The following is a 24,817-nucleotide window of genomic DNA, read 5'->3' on the forward strand; positions in this document are numbered from 1 at the left end:
TATATTGAACGTGAGGTCATGAATTCATGGTATATATTGAACGTGAGGTCATGGATCCATGGTATATATTGAACGTGTCGTCATTGATCTAGAGTGTGTATTAAACGTGGGATCATGGATCCATGGTATATATTGAACGTAAGGTCATGGGTCCATGGTATATATTGAACGTGAGGTCATGAATTCATGGTTTATATTGAACGTGAGGTCATGGATCCATGGTATATATTGAACGTGAGGTCATGAATTCATCGTATATATTGAACGTGAGGTCATGGATCCATGGTATGTATTGAACGTGACGTCATTGATCTAAGGTATGTATTAAACGTGGGGTCATGGAACTATGGTATATATTGAACGTGACGTCATGCTCTCCATGTTATGAACGTGATGCTGTGTGTTTGTGACACGAACCTTTCGTTAGTGAAAGAGTGAGTTTGGTGTAACGGCCGTTTGAGCACCATTCCAGTCACAACAGAGCATGTGATGCAGGTCATATGGTGGTTTACAACGTTGGTAAAACCCGCGAGCACAGATACGGTGCTGACCAATCAGAATCAATTATCATAGGTTGAAAAGCGAACAGCATTGCCATAGTCCACAAGGTGAGTGTCCTCCTTTGTTGCAGATTTCAACTGGGAAGATCTTAGGCCTTGATAACACTTAGACCGTAGAAGACCTGAGGCCTTGATAGCCCTTAGACCATGGAAGGCCTTACGCCTTAGACCTTGGTGGTCCTCAGACCGTGAAAGACGTTAGACCTTGGTTGACCTTACACTTTAGACCTCAGTAGACCTTAGACCGTGGAAGACCTTAGACCTTGATAGACCTTAGACCTTGCACTTTAGACTTTTATAGACATACTTTTAAGATCTTAGACCTTGACAGAACTTACACTTTAGACCTTACACATTGGTTAGCCTTAGACCTAGGTAGACATTAGACTGTGGAAGAAGGTACACCTTAGATCTTGATAGACGTAAGACACTGGTAGACCTTAGACCTTGGAAGACCTTAATCCTTTGATTTGTATTACTAAAGGTATAATTAATTCATCATCAAGTTGGGTTAGCACAAATGAAAAGTGGGTTTTAACACCCTGAATCAAAGTTGCTAGGACTATTAAGTGTGGGACGTTTGCGATTGGTGATATTACATTTTATCATATAATGGGTAGGTTTCTCGACAGGATAAAGCCAACGGATAAAAACGATATCCGTTGGGGTCATATGCGGATAGAGATGCAAATATCAAAGGTCAAGTAGGACTACTTTCACTGTTTATAAACAAACATGGCGCCGCCCTCGTCATTCGGCGATCGAGTCAGAATTAACCATCGGGAATCTGGATAAACTACAGGGATAATTGCTATCATTATCAAAAAAACAGTCTAACATACTGAAAATCAGTGTCTTACTGTGACGTAGCTTAGCCATTTTATAAGTTTGGGCAACTTTGGAGATATAAATTTCGAAACAATTTTGCGAGGGCACGAGGCAGAGCCAAGCGGGATCATTAGCCATATCTGTGCTTGTAGACATCTGCGGCTTATAGTTGTATTTGGCCGAAATATGTTTGAATTGTTACCTTGTTTCGTTTTGTCGCCATGTGTACATCTGACTACACTTCTTAACGTTATGACAGAACAGACCGACTGTCAACAACATCTGACTGTGGCCGTGACGTCTCATAGACTAGGTTTAGAGTAGTTTCCCTTTGACAAAGGGCAGTTACTCTAGCGAATAGACCGATGGATTGCCGCGAAAGGCAAACAACTGTTGTTTTGTGTATATGTTGCTTCGCCACTGTATAAGAAACAGATTTTAGCTGGAACTATACTGGCTACTGTCACTGTCCGACTGACACATCACTTACCCTGTGACGTAATAAATATTAATGCGCGCATTCCAGGAAAACTCGCAATGTTTCGGTAATGTTTGTGAGAGAGGGAAAGCGATTTTGAAACACAGAATTAAAGAATGACATTATATGATAAAGAGGTTATCACGCTTGTGTGTTTGGGGATGGTAAATATCCTGCATTAGGAATAAACACTATGTATTTAGCTCGCCAAGGCTCGCTAAATACAATGTTTATTCCTAATGCAGGATATTTACCATCCCCAAACACACTCGCGTGATAACCTCTATGTATTATAATGAATTCTAAAATTGTTGTTCATCAACATACGACGATTAACACTTGATAATTAACTCATGTTTTAACTAATTCCGGCATAAGCGACCATTATTACAAAAGAGGGTTTATTAAGTTATATTTCTTGAATAAAGATTGTTACTAAATACAGTATACGTGTTGTGATGTCTCCAGTAACCCATGCTTGTCTCCCTGTAGTGGATCTGGGGCGAGTAGGTCCCCAGTAACCCATGCTTGTCTGCGTGTGGTGGATCTGGGGCGAGTAGGTCTCCAGTAACCCATGCTTGTCTCCGTGTGGTGGATCCGGGGCGAGTAGGTCTCCAGTAACCCATGCTTGTCTGCATGTGGTGGATCTGGGGCGAATAGGTCCCCAGTAACCCATGCTTGTCTGCGTGTGGTGGATCTGGGGCGAGTAGGTCTCCAGTAACCCATGCTTGTGTAGTTGTCTAGTCCAGATAGATACATACTGTTGTGATACAGCTGTCAGGTTGATGACTGCGGCGTTACCCTGCATTCACTCACTTCCCTCCTACTGGCTGTGTCGTATGATGTATGTGCCGTCAAGGTAACGCGAGCCGAACGAACAAAACACTCAAAAGTAAGTCTTGTTGCGAACTGCTCGGGTCAGCGGACAGCTTTGATATTCTCTTCCGCGGCCTCCAGCGCATCCTGCACTTCCGGAACTTCAAAGTGTGTATGGACGGGCACCCGGTGCTGACGAAAAATCGAGAACAGTAGAACATGTATACTATGAATAATGTATATAAACACGTAAAAAATACAATTTGTGGAAATATGTTTTTTATTGTGAACATATTCATTTGAAAACGTTAGCACGTCACGCCGAAGACCCGGGTTCGATTCCCGACATGGGTACAATGTGTGAAGCCCATTTCTTGTGTCCCCCGCCGTGATATTGCTGGAATATTGCTAAAAGCGGCGTAAAACCATACTCACTCACTCACTCACTCATTTGAAAATATCTGTAAATATTCAACTCAACGCAAGAGAATAACCTAGTCTCGTTTATCTGCCGAAACAGATTCCATAGACATAAAAGGCAAAATAGTGATGGAAATTATATGAATGGATCACTGAAAATCAATGATGACACCAGATGTTCGTAAACATTTGATAAATCCCAGACTACGTCATCTTCCATTGTTCCAGACATCGTCATTTCAAATGGCGGGTTCACAGTCAGTCAAAACAAGGAAGCATCAGTAAAAACAATGGAACATCAGTCAGAACGATGGAGTATCGGGTGTGAATATAAGCTAAACAGTGCCATCAAAATATGCATGAGTGAGTTGGGTTTGGCGCCCTTTCAACAATATTTCAGTTCAAGCACAGCGTGTGGGCTTATAGTGGGAGGAAGGCCCAAAGATACTAAGTCGTGGATGGTGGTCGCAAATCAAGGATCAAGTGAAATTCAAACCGAAGAGGAGCAGATCATAGCTGCTAAGGGAGACAACTCTGTATTGCAGATCCTAGCAGTTAAGGGAGATAACTCTATATTTCAGTGAAAGAATTACATCGAAATAAAACAACCAAAAATACTAGTATGCACAAATAGTTCTAAAAAGGTATTACATAGCTGCTACGCCGTGTCTAGTTGTTGCACAAGGTCATAAACTTTGCTTAATTAGTTTGACAAACATTATGACAAAAATACATTAGTTCCTTTAACGGAAGCAAACCTTGGCTTGATATGTAGTCCCACATGCATCAAGCTCAACACATGTGATGAAGCGGAGATATAACAGCAACTTGAAATAAGTCCAGTACTCGAGTATTCTGATGGAGAATTGTTATGCACACCTGTATATTGTTTTCTGTCATTGACACTAGATTCAGTAGCACGCGGAACAAAGAGCCGCGTGTCCATGTGTGCATACATATTGAACTAAGCATGTGTGCAAATAGGGCATCCACTATAGACATACAGCCAGCAGGGGTAAGGTTACTTAGCGTACAGTGGCCTGCCAGATGGGTATAGTGGATCTGATTGGAGATGTATATATTCAATGCGTCCGCATGTATTAACATCGACCCGATGAGTGTAGCCTTTCACAGCCTTTACTTTAGATCACTCGTGAACATCCGGGTTCATGGTCTTCAGCAACCCATGCTCGTCTTAAGAGGCGACTAACGGGATCGGGTAGTGAGACTTGGTTGATGCGGGTCATCGATGATCATCACTGGATTGTCTGATCCAGACTCGAGTATTCAAGGACAGCTGTCTTATAGCTGGAATATGCTGAGTGCGGCGTTAAACAACAAACTTTTGACCACGTTAAATTCGGATGTCATGTGTATGCTCAATGTTAATATATCTGCCATTGAATAACAAGAAAAATACATACAGTAAACTACGGTTATAACGAACTCGAAGAGACCACTAACTTTAATTTGTTATAACCGTAGTTCGTTATAAGCATATATACAGCATAACAATAGCAAATAGTCGGGACCAAAAAAATCAGTTCGTTATATCCGTCAGTTCGTTAAAAGCGTGTTCGTTATAAACGTACTTTTCTGTAATTGGTTTTAGATTCGAATTGTTTGTTATATTCTTCTTGCTGAATCTATTTCAGACCCGCAAGTGCGTTTTCACGGGCAATATATTTTACACCCATCAAAGGAAATTAATGCTGCTGATGAAAAGTTCATATTGAAATGACTACCTCCGTTTGCCCGGAAAAGTGAAGGGGGTGGTTCAATTTCTACGGCCGCATCATACCAAAAGACTTTAAAAGATGGTATTTGTTGTTACCCTGCCTGGCGCTCGCATACAGGGGATGAAACAAGGGCTTGTCGTCTCGGAGTCAGTTCGATGTGTCTGAGTGGGGTAGCCTTGTTAAACTGAGGCATGGTATCTCAATGTGTTTTAGTCAGGACTAGTACAAGCTATATAAGTCGCTATATATGTGCAATAATCTTTTATCGGGACGTTTCACCTTACCTCACAGTTGCCCACCATTTTACTGCAAAGCTAGCACTAGCGCTGTTTATCAAGCGCTTCTCGTGAGATATGATGCCGTTAAGGAAACGTTACAATAATCTTGTACCCAACAAAATGATTTGACAACTCCCCGTAGATAGGTCACAACGCTATATTTGCCTGTTCTCCAGCTGGTTCAAGTACGGGGGCTTTGTGATGAAGGAAGACCTCAGATAACACAGGTTGTCTCTCGTATCGCAGTCTGTACACAGACTTGACACGACCGGTCGTAAGAGGCGACTAACGGGATCGGGGGGTCAGGCTAGCTGACTTGGTTGATGCATGTCATCGTATCCTAATAACGTGGATCGATGCTCATGATGTCAATCACTGTATTGTGTGGATCAGACTCGATTATTTACAGACCGCCGTCATATAGCTTGAATATTGCTGAGTGCGGCGTAAACGTAAACAACCACAAACACTTCAGCTTATATATTTATATTTAATAATTACGTGAAAATGTGCACCGATACCACATGGTGATCCTTCATCCACGTGTTCCCTGGTTTCACAAACGTACTAAACGTCTCAGCGAAGACAAGATAGTTTATGGGTGCCAGCTTTTTTATTTTATTATGACGCGACGTTTCTGTATCGATCCTTACACCGTTATCAAGCAAAAGTCGGCTACAAATATAATTTAAATCAGATCTTTGACTCCGATATGATACCTTCCTGTGTGAAAATAGGTGGACACCTCCATTGCGTGGGGTGAACATTGGAATCAACCAATCAGCGTCGAGACCTCTACATTCTTGGTACGAGTAACGGAAGCATTCAGACAAGCATACCTAACTTTCGAACCTCGAAAACGAATATCGGCGGGGAAACTGAATGCGATTTTTTTCGTCGCGCTATATTGTTGTTGAAATTTTATACATCTATAGTTTGTGAGAGCCATGGCATCTACACTCACAATGGTTACAATTGAAGGTTTATTTGTGTCCCGTGGCGTTTTCTTTGACCGAGGCGGTAAAGAAATGGCATCTGATTGGCTCATGGGCCCACGCCTCCTTAAAATTCATTTTGGATTGGGCGGTCAAAGTTTGCCCAGGGTACACCCGACGCGACCTTCCACGTAGGTGCCCTCACATCTTGACTCTGAGAAGTATCATATCGGAGATTTTTATGAGATTGCGTTTGCTACTTAACGAACTTTGGTCTCTCCTTTGGTCTTACCCATCGCTTAGGACTGGAAACATATTCACGCCTGCTGCACTGAAATTGTTTCTCTAACCCTGAATTTGATAACAAAACTATGGGGCTTTATGTCGTGTGTTTTAACGTCTGACATACGACCCTAATGATATAGGGATTAAAACGGGTAGGAATCCCTTAAATCAGTACTGGGTTAATTCATGGGTTACATCAGTACCTTTGAGCATTAATAAAAGAGATTGTTTCAACGGCAAATATCCTTGTGACGAAAAAAAACTTTTCTTTTTAAAAACTTAAACTTGAAAAAGAGGGAAACTATTGCACAATCTGTTGCCGATTTTCAGTCTCCGCCTAGACGATGTAATCAGTGCGTTGTTTGATACTGGCTGATTTTAACGTTAGGGACGGTGGTGGGTAGCCTAGTACCTAAAGCGTTTGCTCGTCATGTCCTGGTTCTATTCCCCACAATGTGTGAGGCCCATAATTAGATTGATTTACCTTATACACTCTACGGCGGCAGGGGTAAAATGGTGTTGGAAAGACTTGCTGGGACTACATCTATTTGTCCGAGTCTAGCTACGTTCATTCGAAAGGGAGATAACTCTTAATTTATTCATGTTTTGGAGTACCTTCCCTTGTATAGGTCAAGTTCAAGCTCCTTCCCAGCGCGTGACACCTTCGTTACACTCTCGGTAACATAGCATAGAGAGCTCCGCGAACTGACTATCGCTGTGAGGAGCTTGGGTCTTGTTTAAATAAAGTTTATTAGAAGTATTACATGAATGCGAAAATTTCACTTAAAGTAATTATTCTTTTATTGACATGTTCGGTAGGTTATATTCAACCCCAAAACCAAATCTACAATGCTCTGTTAGAATATCAATACTGGAACGTGCTATGCAGGCAGAATCGAAGGATCTCCGAACACACCTGTGTCAGTTAACGAACAGCTGCAGAGTTTGGAGTTGTAGGACTTGTTGGCAAGCTGGATCATGTTGAATTAAGATAGTAATACTACCACGGCATGAAGAACAATGGTAATGGATGCAAAACACTGCATGAGTGCGACAGTAAAAGTGCAAAAGGTCCTCGCATATATATTTCATATGACACAACGTATTATCCATAACGGATGTTTTCTTTATAGTTTGTAGTATATAAAAAACGGAGTCAATGAATTTTGAGAATTTAGACAAAGTGATATTATCATTATTATTGTTAATATTATTATTATTATTATTGTTGTTGTTGTTGTTGTTGTTGTTGTTTAGGGGCGCTAGAAGGTGTTTACGTCCACCTTTGAGATTTGAAGACTTGAATCGTATTTGTTGCGGTTACCAACACACCATCATAATTTAGTTGTACGTTTAACCTTATTCTAAATTACACGAAAAGGATTGGGCACGTGTTATTTCAACTTAGAACGGCCTCTCCCATAGACGTACACGTATGCTTATTTACAATTAATACTTTAAATGACAGAAAGGAATGGAGGGAAATAGCTTAAACGTTTGCGTACTACTCAAAAGAAGTTAAAAAAACACCGATTTTTTTTCAATTGATTGTCATCACATGACAGATGAAAATAATCAGGCGTTCTTTAACTTAAATTGTTTGATAGGCATTACTTAGAAGTTGAAGAATGACTTGCTTGACAACGGTATAAGGACCTATACCGAACCGTCGTTTTTCACCGTATTAAAGAAGTTGTTATCAATAAATAGTGTGTCTATCTTGTTCTTTAGCTTCTTTTGAGGAGGTTAATATTGTCCACTCTGACCTTTTTTGTTTTCTGTATATTATGTATTACATTCCTAAAATGTTCATATGCAATTCGGTTAAGCTTCAACAACACCTACAAGCTCATTACCCACAAGCCATGCTCACAATGTTAAAAACTGTCACGTGGCCAGAATGCTAACAAAGATTGTTGGGTGTGTTTTATTTACCAAATATCACGACTATTTGTAACTTGAGATAAGTTTGAATCCTTTGAAGGCAGAAATGTATATAAGGCATATTGAATTTTCGATAATTTTAAAATATAATCAGTGTCTAAATCTTAGACGTTCTATCGACCGTAGTGGAGGGTCGCCATTATCGCCCAGCTCTCCGATAGCACTATCAGCACTTGAAAACATCCTGTTGGAGAGGAATATCTTTAAATAAATGAGTCAGCTGGAATATTTTCAAGACTTGGATAAATGTTAAATGGTATTCAGTATTTCGCAACACGATATTGTTCTTTATCGACAAATTATTTCCAGGGAAGTATTAGCATCGCCGTTACACAACGGTAAAGTTTAACCTCTTTTATCCGTACTTCTGACCACATGGTCGATTACAGGTGGCTGGATAATGAAAAACGTTGTTCATTGTCTCGGACATCAGCTATTTTCTTATTAAAAAAACAGATACCAACAACCCGTTTGTATTAATCAACACAAAATATACTTGTAACTTATTAAGGAGCTGACGGTTGGTGAGGAATCCTCTAGAATGAATATGAACGATTCACCTCGTGTCCCGTGCACGTGCGTTGCAGAGACGAGGTTAGTAGAGCTTTAACTTCTACTTATACTCCAGGTGAGAATATATCTATACATGTATATATAAATTTTATAACGTCATGTCACATACGCCGACTATTATCTGTATTGCTAAACATTGTCTTGGTGTCGATTTCTCGTTTTGATTTGAGTGAGTGAGTGAGTGAGTATGGTTTTACGCCGCTTTTAGCAATATTCCAGCAATATCACGGCGGGGGACACCAGAAATGGGCTTCACACATTGTACCCATGTCGGGAATCGAACCCGGGTATTCGGCGTGACGAGCTAACGCTTTAACCACTAGGCTACCCGACCGCCCCGTTTTGATTTGAACGGTAGATACACATGATAAGTTAAACTCAAATACGACTCGCTCAATAGCACTTGAAACATCTAAATACTTTATTCTAATACCACAAATACATTAGAGACACGTGGACAAAAAGTGGTAATTGAAATAATCAAATCTGTTGTTATACAAGACTACTGACTGTGTAATGATTTCTCCCTAGATACACTTTGTTACAAGCTTATAATCATAAAGGTAAGATAATTATTATATAATTCAGCTGATTTATTTTTCACTCGAAAACAATATAATGTTGCGCAATGAGAAATGAAATATTAATAAATATAAAACATACATTACTTCTAAGAGCCAATATTATTTTCATTTTCAATTATTAATCGAAATATATTATTTTACACTCACCTTGAGCACCAACATGGAATATTTCCGAAGTCAGTGTCGCTTTTTCCCTTTAACCATCACTGGGCAAGTATCAAATTCGGCTTGTCGCGTGAGCTGGAATGACAACCCGGTGTTGCGCGGTCTCTTTATGAGGGCGGAGGGACATGGGAAATTTACCACCTGGCCCGAGATCGCGCCGCGGTGTGCAGGCCTGCAACAGGAAGATAGGGCTGCCCCACCCGGTAGATACCCAGAGCTACCCTGGATGGGAACGCGCGTGTGACGGGGAGGTTGGATTGAAAGGGGGCAGAGGGGCACACTTGATAAGGCTGATTAACAGATGTCGACAATAACGGTCAATATACATTATCTAGAATGTGTTGAAGTCCGTTGTAAAAATTTCGTCACGTGATTTAGGTTTCGCGATAAACTATTTTGTTGGTTTGAGTAGATAACGTATAACTCGACATAGTCTTATAATTTATGAATGTACCGGGAATGCACGTATTTAAGTCCAGGGTCTTATAACGGATATCATCACTTTTTAGGACCTAATATTTCTCCCAGCGCTAGAGAATCTAGATTACCATAAATTACCGTCACATACCACTTGTTTTGAAAAATCCGATAGCCCACTAGACACTGATGACATAATTTGCTCCCATGCGCCGCAAAAAGTGAAGAAATCTCAATTTTATGAGAGAGAGAGAGAGAGAGAGAGAGAGAGAGAGAGAGAGAGAGAGAGAGAGAGAGAGAGAGAGACGACTCTGTCTACGTGCGTGCGTGCGTGCATGCGTGTGCCTTTCCGGTATTACCTGTAATATTGGCTTATACGTAATCTTAGCCACAGGTACAGTTAGTATTTTAATAGTATAACATGTAATATTGATGTATGTGTTGGTTTGAATATTCTAGTATTTTAATCAACTGTTTGCGATATAGTGCTGACATCGTTCTGTCCTTTGTGTCAAATCTTTATCTATGTAACTGTCCTCGTCACCGTATGGCTGGAATACTGCCGATGTGACTTTAAATCATAACTCACTCACATACCACTTAGACGCTGGATCATATATAATACAGGACAATGTTATGCTACATCTGAGTGTTGAGAATCCTTATCAAGTTACGTGTTATGCTGGAGAGCTAACATGATGAATTAGAGTTCGTATAAGTTAAGGTGAATTTATATCCTCGTATAAAAAAAATCTAGTGAATTACTATGATAAACCCTTCTCTGCAAATTGCCAATGCAGAATTCCACACTTATATTGGCCATTTTCCACTCGTAAATGACCGCACGTGCTGTAACAATCGATGGACCCGGAGTATTTCCATTGGTTGAAATTTCTTTTATTTAAAACAAATACGTACATGTTATTACACAAAATGGCGTAAATGCATAGGCAAGGCTATAAACTGTGTACAATCCCCGTGAAGGTCCGGGTGGAGAATACCAACTCATGCTTGCCGTGAGACCCGACTATGCTTATCGTGAGAGGCGACTAACGGGGTCGGGTGGTCAGGCTCGCTGACAGGGTTGATGCATGGCATTATATCCCAATCACGTAGGTCGATGCTCATGATGTCAATCACTGGATTGTCTGGTCCAGACTATTTACAGACCGCCTTCATACAGCAGGAATATTGCTGATTGCGGCGTTAAAACAACAAACAAACTGTGCAAAGAGAAGACTGATTGTAGAGATTTTCACGAAGCGTTTTATTTTATTATTTATCTGAACATAAGCAGAGCTTTCATCCAAGCTGAGTTTCATATGAGAAAGACATAAAAACATTGCAAACATTTCATAAAACATTCATTTTGTGTCAAAACTTGCTCATACTTAGATTTTCATTTGAAGTTCTAAAACTCATTTTCACCAGACTCAAGTAATTGATCATGACAGAAGTCTACAACCTGCAAGTGTAGGAAAGAAAAAAAAGAAAGAGGCAAGTTTTCAGCCATAGGAAGATGGAAAAAAAAAAAAAGTTTTCCGCAACTTTAAAATTTGACGTTTTCAGTTGGCAAAAATGATCAATATCCTTCCTCCCACTGTTGTTAACATATACAATGTACAATACTATCAATTTTAAGTTTGAAATTCGAAATTGCTTGGTTTTCATAATAATTTACTGAAGTTCTATGAGTATCCTACAAATCGATTCGTGCATAATTAGGGAATAAAGATGGTTTGTTTTTAATGTTACCTGAAGATTTGACACGGCCAAACTGAACATTTGAAATATTATGAGGGAACCGGGTGGCCTACTTATTGGTGTGGCGCAGTTGGCTGTGCGGAGTTGTAGTGACTGTTCAGTGGGGACAGTGTTAAGAGAAGTGCTCAACTGGGTCGACAATTTCTCAACGGTCACCTAACTTTTTGTTTTGTTTGTTTGTTGGTTAACGCCGCACTATATTCCAGCTATATATAACAGCGGTCTGTAAATAATCGAGTCTGGACCAGACAATCCAGTGACTGATATCATGAGCATCGATCCACATAATTGGGATACGATGGCAAGCATCAACCAAGTCAGCGAGCCTGACCACCCGATCCCGTTAGTCGCCTCTTACGACAAGCATAGTCGCCGTTTCCGCCAAGCATGGGCTGATGAAGACCTTTTCTAACCCGTATCTTCCACAGGGGAAAACAGGTAGTGTATCGAGTGGTCACTTAACTGCTTGATTAATGCTCACGCTATCAACCTCAAGTTTGTCTGGTTCAGGGAGGATTATATTAATCGGTGTCACAGCTAGGAAGATATGCTTGATGTTCAATATATATTACTCGAAACAAGAACACCCACATTTGGAGTGAGTGAGTGAGTGAGTGAGTTGGGTTTAACGCCGCTTTTAACAGTATTCCAGTTATGTCACGGCGTGTCAGCTTAATGTGGGAGGAAAGCCCGAAGTGATGCAGGTATCAGACGTTTACCACTTCGGTGAAACCCACGAGTACGGGTATGGTGCTGACAAACCTAGAAACATAATCGGGGCGAACCGGGATTCGAACCCACAATCATAGGTTTCTGGTGTGCCCAACTCTGCACAGCGCATCGCGGCGCCCCTGCTCCCACCCACATTTGGAAGGCTACACGTTGCAATACCCATCAGCCAAGACAGATCAACTGAGTCATGTGAACAAATCGAGTGTTCTTTAACTTCATTTGAGTAGTATAATGTCGGCGGATTAAGTACAATGCAAAATAAATTTAGAATAAAATTGATCAGGCCATGATGCTGGCCTAAGGCGCCGCAATTCGCTGTAAGGAGTTGCGTCCATTAAGCGTGTCAGAAACCTATAACTCTGGGTTCGAATCCCGGTTCAACCTGATTATGTTCCTTGGTTTGTCAGCCCCATACCTATGCTAGTGGCTTTCACCAATGTAGTTCACGTCCGAGACCTGCATCACTTCTGACTTTCCTCTCACAGTAGGATGACACGCCGTGAAAGAACTGAACACTCTTCAACATTGGCGTTAAAACCAATATAATCACTCACTCTAATGTTAGGATTTAGTTTAGATAGTTTAGAAGCTTAATTAATTATTATGTTTCCAGCATAAACAGGTGCTCAATTATAGTGATTATTGATAAATTTCAAAGAAAATACCCTTGAAAATCCGGGGTAGAATAGACCTTCAGCAACCAATGTTTGCCGTAAAAAGCGACTATGCTTGTAAGAGGCTAACTAACCAGACCGGGTTGTCAGGCTCGCAGACTTGGTTGTTGCATGTCATCGATTCCAATTGCGTGGTTCGGTGCTCATGGTGTCAATCACTGGATTGTCTTGTCCAGACTCAATTATTTTCAGACTGCTATCATATACCTCGAATGTTGCTGAGTGCGGCGTTAAACAACAAACAAACTAAAGAAAAATAACTCCGAAAACAATAGATGACGTCGTAGGTTTCTGAGGGACCGAACCCCGGACCAAGCGCTCTCCAAAAGGACGCTCTACCACTTGACCACGGAGGCGGTCTTAAACTCCTTGAATCTACAGTTGTCTTTTTATTTTGCAAACCGTTGAAATATACGAGGAGAGGGTAAGGGGATGGGATGGGATGGGATGAGAGTATTAATCCTGCTTAGAATGCCGTTTCTATCCCAGATAAGACAAGATAAGGTCTTTACGTTGTTTTGTCCTTGTCATTGTGATGCTACCAGATCATACCTGACCTATGACCTCTATGGGTAAACTCTACCGTGGCCTTTACACTGACTATTTGACTTTCATGTTATTTCTGAACTGATACTGTGTGCATGCTTGAAGGTGCATATGCAGACAGACAGACGGACGGACGGACGGACAGACACATATCAACAACATGTTTCTACACAGGGTAATCCCTTGACCATATCATTAAGTTTTCTAAGTAAAAAAAACAACGTTCAAAAGTTACCGTCTTGTCAACGCTGAAAGACAACGCCAGCCAGGCAGATATGCACAACGTTGTAAGGATTTCAGTGAATTTCAGGATCTCAGAGGATTTTTGTCGATATGTCGCATTTTGCTTATTGAATAGTCAAATCATAATATTGTGTTCCCTTATTAGTGACCGTCAGTATGATGATGATGATGATAATAATAATAATAATAGTAATAATAGTAGTGAGTGAGTTGGGTTTAACGCCGCTTTAACAGTATTCCAATTATATCACGGCGAGTCAGCTTAATGTGGGAGGAAAGCCCGAAGTCATGCAGGTCTCGGACGTTTACCACTTCGGTGAAACTCACGAGCAAGGGTATGGTCCTGACAAACCTAGAAATATAATCGGGGCGAACCCACAATCATAGGTTTCTGGCGTGCCCAAGGGACGCAACTCTGCACAGCGAATCGCGGCGCCTAAGACAACTGGGCCACCCGTGCCCCCAATAATACTGGACTAGTTACAGGTCGCCTGACATAGCTAAAATAATGCCGACTGCGACTTAAAACACTCACTCTATAATTCAACGTAATCCGACTGCTAGATGAACGGGACAAGCACCAGTTATGTACTGGTTCGATTCTCATACGCGTCCATTTGTTTAGTGCTTGAATCATTAACATGACCATTTTATTACTTCAGCGGCGTTCGGGATTTATTACCTACAATATATATTCGTTCGTATATTACATAAGCCCTTACGACATTTCATGACAAAGCGTATGCCTTTCCTATTAAAGGTTAACAGTGTTGTAAATGCACCTGTCATGAATTCACCCGTGAAGATCCGGGTTAGAATGGGTCTTCAGCAGCCAATGCTTGTCGAAAGAGTGAGTGAGTATGGCTTTACACCGCTTTTAGCAATATTCCAGAAATATCACGGCGGGGGACACCAGAAATGGGCTTCACACATTGTACCCATGTCGGGAATCGAACCCGGGTCTTCGGCGTGACGAGCGAACGTTTTAACCACAAGGCTACCCGACCGCCCCGCTTGTCGTAAGAGGAGCCAACGGGATCGGGTGGTCAGGCTCCTGACTTGGTTGAAGCATGTCATCGTATCCAAAATGCGTATATCGATAATCAAGATGTCATTCACTGGATTGTCTGGTCCAGACTTGATTATTTACAGACCACCGTCATACAGCTGGAATATTGCCGAGTGCGGCGTTTAACAAAAATAAACCATACGCACAGCAGACATTTTACGACATGGTGTATGTATTTCTGTTGAAGGTAGGTTTGTTGTAAATGCAGTGGACATGACTGGTTTCCCTGGAGTATTTCAGACACCATGTGGTGTGGTTATCTGCTCGACTCTGGAGGAGTGAGAAGTCGCCACCTGGCGAACCGTCCACAAGCCTGCTGGCCCATCCTACCGCTGTTATCCATGCCTGATGGCACTTCTCAAGCACACGCGTCACTGTAGTCAACATGTGTTGGCCGGCGATAACCCCTAAACCGCCCCTAACACGTTTAGAGGCATAATCTGGAAATATGCGTAATTATAAGACATTTACATATAACACAATTAACTTGCGCGTTAATACTGATTTTACATTGCCGACCATGCTTTATAATATATTTACAATTTTGTTTAGTAGAGAGGCGATTTCTTAACATGGCGCCATTTTTATGCTGAACCACAGAACATGAGTTTGTCAAGGTCGTTACACAGATATATATGGTCAGTCAGGTTAAGTTGCCTTAGCCGAATTTTAGTTGAATCATCATGGCAAAATTATAATGTATGCAAGTGCGTGTTCTACATTCACGAAGTGCTCCTGTAGCACCACCCCACCCCCCCCCATATATATATATATATATATATATATATATACTTTCCAAACGAAACATTTGCATCAGTCTGTATGTAATATTATATATCCCCTTCTTCCCCCCTCCAATCTATTACCCTTCAACCACAAGGCTACACCCAACCTACTTCCCGTCAACCACAAGGCTACCCCCAACCTACTTCCCTTCAACCACAAGGCTACCCCCAACCTACTTCCCGTCAACCACAATCTACCCCACCCCCTCCAAGCTACTACCCGTCAACCACAAGGCTACCCCCACCCCTAGCTTTTAGCCTCACAAGGCCCCCTCCAAGCTACTACCCTTCACCACAAGGCTACCACCAAGCTGTCATCTTCCTGAGGCAAGTGAGTTAACTGACTATAAAAGTCCAGTTTCCACCCTTGCCGAACTAGGCTGGTATTATGGAGTTACATTTTGGCTGGACTAACGAGTCTATGCATAGTCCAATCAAAATCCGCTTCATAAACTGTCGTGCAGATTTCGGTTGATTGCAGGATTTGCAAAACGTGCACCGCCAACTCGTTGTCAGCAGATATTTTCCAAATCTTTTCATGTTTTTAATCAAGGTGCTCACGTGATTTGATGCATTTCACGATGTAAGACCCGTTTTATCACAATATAGACCTTGATTATCGATCAGATCGTCCTGACTGGGCGCCACCATTTTGTGTGAAGCAAACGCAAATGATACGAGAGGTGGAATTTGATTGGTCCATATGAGAGGCTTAAGAGGGACATAACTGGTAATAGCCACTGGTGGCGCTACGATCGAGCCCAGTAATTCCAGCCTAGTTCAGCAAGGGTAGAAACTGGACTTTTAAAGTCAATTAACTATCTTGCCTCGGGAAGATGCCAAGCTGTTGTCTTTGAACACTCCTTGAACAGAATAACAAAAGATGGTCATTCAATGACAGTTTACTGGGCATGACAACAACTGTGGAATACCACCACCATCATGACATGAGTGAAAGATGTGCATGGCTCCCAGTGTACAATCCATCCTAATTATCCATGATGACAAGTAATAATCATTATAATAACAAAAACAAAGTCATGACAATTATATGGCACTTCATGACACCCCAACGACAACCGATACAATAGCATAGTTAACCATAGTATGTGCGGGTGCCTCTGTGTGTTGTGTTGTGTGGTGGTGTGGTGTGGTGTGTTGTAGTGTGTGGTGGTGTGGTGTGTTGTGTTGTTTTGTGTGGTGTGGTGTGTTGTAGTGTGTGGTGGTGTGGTGTGTTGTGTTGTTTTGTGTGGTGTGGTGTGTTGTGTTGTTTTGTGTGGTGTGGTGTGTTGTAGTGTGTGGTGGTGTGGTGTGGTGTGTTGTTTTGTGTGGTGTGGTGTGTTGTAGTGTGTGGTGGTGTGGTGTGGTGTGGTGTGTTGTTTTGTGTGGTGTAGTGTGTGGTGGTGTGTAGTGTGGTGTGTTGTAGTGTGTGGTGGTGTGGTGTGTTGTAGTGTGGTGGTGGTGGTGTGTTGTGTGTGGTGAAGTGTGTTGTAGTGTGTGGTGTGGTGTGTTGTAGTGTGGTGGTGTTGTGTGTTGTAGTGTGGTGGTGTGGTGTGTTGTGTGTTGTGTGTGGTGAAGTGTGTTGTAGTGTGTGTGTTGTAGTGGCGGTGTGCAGTTGCGTGTCTGGGTGTGTGAGTACGAAGCAGAGTAACAACAAGTACCATCTTTTAACATCTTTTGGTTTGACTAGGCCAGGGATCAAACCTACGACTTTCCACTCTCCGGGCTCACACTCTATCCACTTCACCGCGGAGGCACAATCCCACTACTAAGTTCATATGTGTGAATATTCTTGTGAAGAATTATTCCACAGTTCGGGAGTTTGGAGCCAAAGCAAACAACATCAGAGGGGTGTCAGCGAAACATTTTTAAAAAATCCTAACATGTGAAAGGCACCATTTCACCCCTAATCTGATATGTGTGCAAAAGTATGTGTAGACATACAGTACCGATATGAAGATATTCTCCAAGAACATGGTTACAGACAGACAGACATGCTGACAACAATATTCCCTATGATAAATCAAGTGATAGATATTGTGAGAAAGTTCCATAGCATCGGGTAGATGACACACTTTTAACCAAGTCATTGAGCCTGACCACCACCCGATCCCTTGGTCACCTCTTACGACCAGCATAGGTATATGGGGCCTATTGGTTGTGTTTGGATATTAATAAATGAAAAACATGAATATTTTGAGTGATTGAGTGAGTGAGGTTTTATGCAGGTTTTAACAGTATCGGAGTATTATCACTGCATGGAAAGAAGGTGCTCTACATACATTTTACCCATTTGTGGAATCAAACTGCAACCATGATCTTAATGAGCCATCACTTGAGCTACTCCACCACCGCTAAATAGATGAAGGACACAGGACAGGTAGTCACTGGAATGATTTTTTAAATGCATACCCTGTCCCAATGTAATGACAGACGATCAGTCAACATAAACATGTTAAATTATAGGATGCAGTTGATGATATCCTTTATCACTGGAAAGTAAACACAATGTCTATTTGCCAATCATGAAAAATTAACACAACCATTGAATGATGATATCCCAAGTCAAGCACAGGTATGAGAATGTCTTTCATTTATTTGCCGCTCAAAAATATATATTGCACATGCACAAAAAATAAAGAAGTCATTGACTTAATAAAAATATCCATTAATGACTATTTACAGATTTAATTTTGGAAAATCGAAAGTCAAAAGTTCAAATGAATATATACTACTCAAAAGAAGTTAAGGATCACCTGATTCTTTCATATTATTATAGTTAATCTCTCATGTCATGATTTACTTTACCATTATGAAAGAATCGGGTGATCCTTAACTTCTTTTGAGTAGTATACATATCTTATTTGATATGTCACTTTTTCTGAAAGGATAACGATTAAGAGTTAGTGTCTTCAAATTGTACTGACATATTCAGCAGAGTTAATATTATGCGTGTAGGGCCATTGCAATATAAATGTGTTTTGTAATTCAGCCCCTTGAAAGGTAGGGTAGGAAGGGCGTCATATTCTTTTTAATAACTGTTGTTTTTGTTCTTTGAAAAATGTAAATTTTCTGCATGTCAGTAGAGCCTGATTTCACATGATGACAATGTCGAGTTCCCAGTGAAGCTGTACCAGCTGGTGGTGACTTAAAATACAGATAATTCTGGACGAGGATCACAGCTATGTTGCATCCATTGAAGTTTCAGGGCCAGATTTGGAACTGTCACAAACAGGAGTGAGTGAATGAATGAGTTGGGGTTAACGCCGCTTTTCACAGTATTCCAGTTATATCGCGGCGTGTCAGCTTAATGTGGGAGGAAAGCCCGAAGTGATGCAGGTCTCAGACGTTAACCACTTCGCAGAAACCCACGAGCACGGGTATGGTGCTGACAAACCTAGAAACACAATCAGGGCGAACAGAGATTCGAACCCACAATCATAGGTTTCTGGCGTGCCCAAGGGACGCAACTCTGCACAGCGAATCGCGGCGCCTTAGACGACTGGCCACCAGTGCCCCCCAATGCCAGATTATGTACAATGACACGCAATCAAGCAACTATGCACAGCGAATCGCAGCGCCTTAGACGACTGGGCCACCCGTGCCCCCGTCACGAACAGGAAACACACATACTGCTTTTTGCCTTCTATGTTAACATATCCAGAACACCAACACAGAACATCAGCACAGAACATCAGCACAGAACATCAACAAATGATGAGCACTAAAGCATCCTGGGGTGTGAACGTCACATTTGGCACAAGGTACAATGTTTACAAACAATATCTTGAAAACAGACAAACTGTTGACATACATGTATTATAATCAAGCTCAACATTTTCATTTTTGTGTTTCTAAAAATAATGATATAAAATAAAATTCAAAACAATGTTGAAAATACAGAAAGGAAAAGAAAATAACGGTTTGAATGAAAATATGTTTAGTGAACATCTTCTTGGGGTATGATTTTTAACTTATGATTTGATATTTATTTCAAAATCAACTCTGGCAAATATTACTTTGCCTCATGCCCTTTGGAACATTGACAAATATTGTCCATAAAGGAAGATGTTAAATTGGTCCAATGACATCGTCTCTCTGTTGGATTGTTGAGGAAATATGCTAATTAATGACCATCCTCCACACACACAGACACACACACTCATGACACACACACTCACATCCTCACACAGACACACACTCACACACTCAATTCTTACTGCCACACACACATTCTCACACAGACACACACCTTCACATACACATACAGACACACACATACATTATTTGTAATGAAACACAATCATACTAAATGCTTGATACCTGGAATGCCCATGACAACACAGTGCGTAGGGAAGCCATCTGATTGGGGGGGGGGGGGGGGTTATCACATTATTGTACTCAAACATCTGACCAATAGAATGCACTCAAACATCTGACTAATAGAATGTACTCAAACATCCGACCAATAGAATGCACTCAAACATCTGACCAATAGAATGCACTCAAACATCTGACTAATAGAATGTACTCAAACATCCGACCAATAGAATGCACTCAAACATCTGACCAATGGAATGCACTCAAACATCCGACCAATAGTATTACTTGTATACAGAATTTGCTTGTCACTCTTTATCTATTGTTTTGCCTCCTGCCTGAACATCTCTGGCATAAACATCTATAAACAAAATAATTAATTATTGGTTGGATGCAGTGTGCGAAATTGCGACCTACCCAGTAGCCTGTGGCTAGCAAAATTTTGGCTGGGCTAAAGATTCTGAAATGTCCCTAGCCTGGCTACTGAAACTGGAACAGTATTTTTTATGCACATCTCTTAGTTAAACCAAAAAAAGGTCCTGTTTCGGTAGATCAATACGATCATCAAAAATAAAAAATTGAGGTTGTGAGGTTGCGAGTTACCCCCCTTTACAATATTTGACTCATGATTTGCAATTTGGGTTTATTTCGTTGATACCTTCACAGAATCATATTTCTGGAAATGTAAGCTGTAGCTTAACAAAGCTAATGAAATTTGAAACTAGCAAGTAACTTTTGAGGCTAGCCAGCACACCCGGCCAGAAAATATTTCGAGACTTCATGTATTTAACACACTGGTCTGACATTACATGGTACTTAGTACACTGCATACTGACAATAATATGACTATATATGGTATGACTTCAAACAACATATCATATAACAGCTCTCCTCAAAACATTTAGTCTCCAGCTGCCCAAACCCATAGAAGAGTCAACGAAATCGTGGAAGTAAACTCTGTTTTGTCTTTTCCTTGCAAATTTCATCATGTCCATTCCAGTTCATGGTTGACCGGTCAAACAGAAGTCTGAGTAGGTGAGGTGAGGGGAAATGGGATGTAGCAGCCCGGTCAAGATTATTTCACTTGCATAGCGACGTGCATTCATGTGTGTGTGTGGCTGCTTGTACTAGTCCAGACTAATACCCACTCAGACACATTATACAGACTGAGTCGACCAGTCCTTGTTTCATCTCATAATTGCCGACACCAGGGTAACAACACAAACCATCTGTTTGGGCACAGGGCAGCCAGGGGATTGAACCACCAATCTTACGTTCCCAATGGCCTGAGTTGTTGAAAAGTAGGTCGATAAAAAAATAACGCGTGAATAAGAACACTTCTTTTCCATCATGTATTCCACTGCAGCTTTATGAAAGATGCAAATAAACCCAAAGTTTTAACTTAAACAAAACTTTAAATTATCTTCATCTCTAGCAAATGCTAAGCCTTTAACTAGGACAAGCTCAGAGAACATGTCTGCCAAAACAGTCACAATGTATCCGTAATTATATCACAATCATGGGCGGATACAGCTTTTTTGAAAAGGGGGGGTGCACAATTAAGATCTATTTATTGTCTTTGGTGGTAATTTATACAGAAATAAAGATTTTTTTCGAAATAAAAAGGGGGGGGTGCGCACCCCCCCTCTGTATCCGTCCATGACAATGGAGAAAGAAGAAACAGTGTTTCACTAACTCAAGTGGAATGAATAAACATTAATTAATTTACAGAGAGGAAGACTTGAGACTTCAATAATTTAATCCATCAGTGACGTACCAAGGCCTGTCAGGTCTTCTGCACATCTCCATTAGGCCTTTTACTTTTAATTAGTTGGTTTACAAAACTTTCGGCCTAAAATTCAATGTAGGTGGTCAAAAATACTATTCATTAAATTTCAACTTCCAGATTTATCTGCTACTAATGAACAAAAAACAAACAAGTTTTCACATGGTAAGATACTGAAAGAATCTCTGGTTCATCACTGATGAAGGTACAAACAATGTCTAGAAACAGCTTGGGTTAAGATTTAGCACAGCTTTTACGATGTAGTTGTAAACATTTAGGGGAACAAAATTTGTAGTCTTTGTATTCAAAGGGAACCTTTCCAGTGGTGTCAGTCCCACACTGCCAGCAGCGACTGCAACAGAAAATAGAGTGAACTTATGACACCTCAGAAATAACTGCGATATATTTGGCGAAAATTTACATGGATCGAAATGGAGAATCAAACTTTACAATGCTGAACTGCCCCACTATTGAAGTCTCCGTGAAGATCCGGGTAAGAATTGGTCTTCAGCACCCCATGCTTGTCATAAGAGGCAACTAACAGAATCGGGTGGTCAGACTTGATGACTTGGTTGACGCATGTCATCGTATCCCGATTGCATAGGACGATGCTCATGATATCAATCACTTTGACTGTCACTCAGTACAATTCCAGCAATATGACAGAAGCCAGTAAATAATTGAGCCTGGACCAGACAATCCAGTGATCGTGCGCATAATCCATGTCATCGGGGCTGAATGATACGCAGTCAAACAAGTCGCCAAGTTTGACCGTCCGATCCATTTGGTCACCTCTTACAACCAGCATAGGTTGCTACAAACCTATTCTAACCTGGAATCCCCATGGGGGCCCCAATGTAATCCTGGTAACTTTAAATCATTGAATAATAAAGTGTTTGGCTACGCAGCTGAGGTGTAATGATATGGTGGGGTCGTGATACACTACATATCCCGATACAGTACTTTTATTTGTACCAATTCGCTTACGACGGTGCTTTCAAGCTTAAGGTGGTTTCCTTTGCTGAAAGAGCAAACAACAGTGCTGCTTCACGTGAGTTTTCAGTGAATAAATCGATGGTTAGGAAATGGAGGAAAGCGAAGCCGTCACATTAAATTAAGAAAAATGGGTGTGCGTTAATAAATGGCTCGTAACTTGAAATATGTTCTTATGTTATTACTTCATAAATGAATTTTATTTTACGGGCACCAATTTGGTGTTGCACCGTGTAAACACAAAATGGCGACATGTGCTGGAGTTACATACGCGATCAGTCATCGCAGAAAAAAACAATGCAAGATAAACATATTTTTATAAGAGACTGTTCAAGTCCAGTTTCCACCCTTGCTGAACTAGGCTGCAATTATGTAGTTATATTTTGGCTGGACTAACGAGTTTATGCATAGTCAAATCAAAACCGCGTAATGAAATCGACATCTGGTTTGTAAACTGCCGTGCAGATTTCGCTCGATAGCAAGATTTGCAAAGCAAGTGTACCGCCAACGCGGCATTAACAGATATTTTCCAAATGTTTTCAGGTTTTTAATCAAGGTGCTCATGTGACTGGATGCACTTCGCGAAGTTAGACCCTTTATATTAGAAAAACAATTTTTCATTATCCGTCAGATCACCTTGACGAGGCACCACCATTTTGTTTGAAGCAAATGGTGGTGATATTAGAGGTGGAATCTGTTTGGTCAATAGGCGGGACATAGAAGGGACATAACCCGTAATAGCCACTGGTGGCACTACAATCGAGCTCACAGATTTCAGCTTAGTTTTGAAAGGGTGGAAACTGGACTTTTACAGTCAATTAACTCCCTTGCCTTGGGAAGATGGAAACATAGAGGGTAGAGGGCACTGTGACTGTTATGCTATTCATAGCCAACCAGGAAATACTAGAAAATCTGTGTATCGCGATAAAGTGGTTGTAAATCTATGTAATGTATCTTGGGCCTCGTATCGGGATACAATCACTGTTTTGTTCCACCACTACTATGCAGTTGAATGTAGTCTGACTGATAAGTTTGTTTGTTTGTTGTTTAACGCCACACCCAGCAATATTCCAGCTATATGACGGCGGTCTGTAAATAATCGAGTCTGGACCAGACAATCCAGTGATTAATATCATAAGCATCGATCCACGCATTTGGGATCGATGACATGCATCAACCATGTCAGCAAGCCTGACCACCCGATCCCGTTATTCAGTGATTGACATCATGAGCACTAATTTATGCAGTTTGGATCCGATGACATGCATCAACCAAGTCAGCGAGCCTGACCACCCGATCCCGTTAGTCGACATATCAGGTCAGGATGCTGTAACATGGTGAAGATTGCTACAGTGGAGTCACCAAGATATTCTCTGCAAGTTCTACATAAACCAGTGATACTTGATGTGTTTGCCTGGCCTGCTTGGCTGGTTCCGGTCTAACAAAACACAGCTGGACTGAACTCAAGGGTAATGAGAGACAAGTGTTTCTATGGTTACCTGAGTACAGATGGCGCTGTTCCCTGTACTTCCTGTTGCTGCAAGATCCGTCTCTCGGCTGCCAGTGCTCGCTGGAAAAAGGACATCAGTTACCATTATCTCCATGGTCCAACATTAGCAAGTTCATAAAGTACACACTAGGCACACAGAGTACAGATGGGGACCAATCTCATTAAAATCAGATCTGTTACTCAGATACGATACCTCTCTCCATCAAGATCTGAGCAAATCAGATGTGAGCTTTCTTTAGCGATCTGGCTTTATTTCCTAACCACCCCAATTCGGAAATTTTTATCTTAGCAATTAGAAGACCATCACGAACACAAATATATAATTGTTGATGTGTAGGTTATTTTATTTGTTGTTCTGTTGTTTGTTGTTGTT

The 24,817-nt window shown here is 41.1% G+C and overlaps 1 protein-coding gene across 1 annotated transcript in view; it reads right to left on the reverse strand.

Annotated features, from left to right (window-relative positions):
- Positions 1-20,335: 20,335 nt before the first annotated feature.
- LOC139464368 (tRNA endonuclease ANKZF1-like) overlaps positions 20,336-24,817 on the reverse strand; it is a 29,698-nt gene continuing 25,216 nt past the window's right edge. Inside the window, exons 15-16 of the mRNA XM_071245897.1 lie at positions 24,434-24,504; positions 20,336-22,293 (exon numbers count right to left, since the gene is read on the reverse strand). Of these exons, the coding sequence (XP_071101998.1) occupies positions 22,176-22,293; positions 24,434-24,504 (189 nt within the window). The 3' untranslated portion in view covers positions 20,336-22,175. The remainder of the gene's footprint in view (positions 22,294-24,433; positions 24,505-24,817) is intronic.

Source organism: Haliotis cracherodii, unplaced genomic scaffold (assembly GCF_022045235.1).
Source record: "Haliotis cracherodii isolate W230 unplaced genomic scaffold, xgHalCrac1.p SCAF_17, whole genome shotgun sequence".
In the NCBI taxonomy this organism is placed as follows: Eukaryota; Metazoa; Mollusca; class Gastropoda; order Lepetellida; family Haliotidae; genus Haliotis; species Haliotis cracherodii.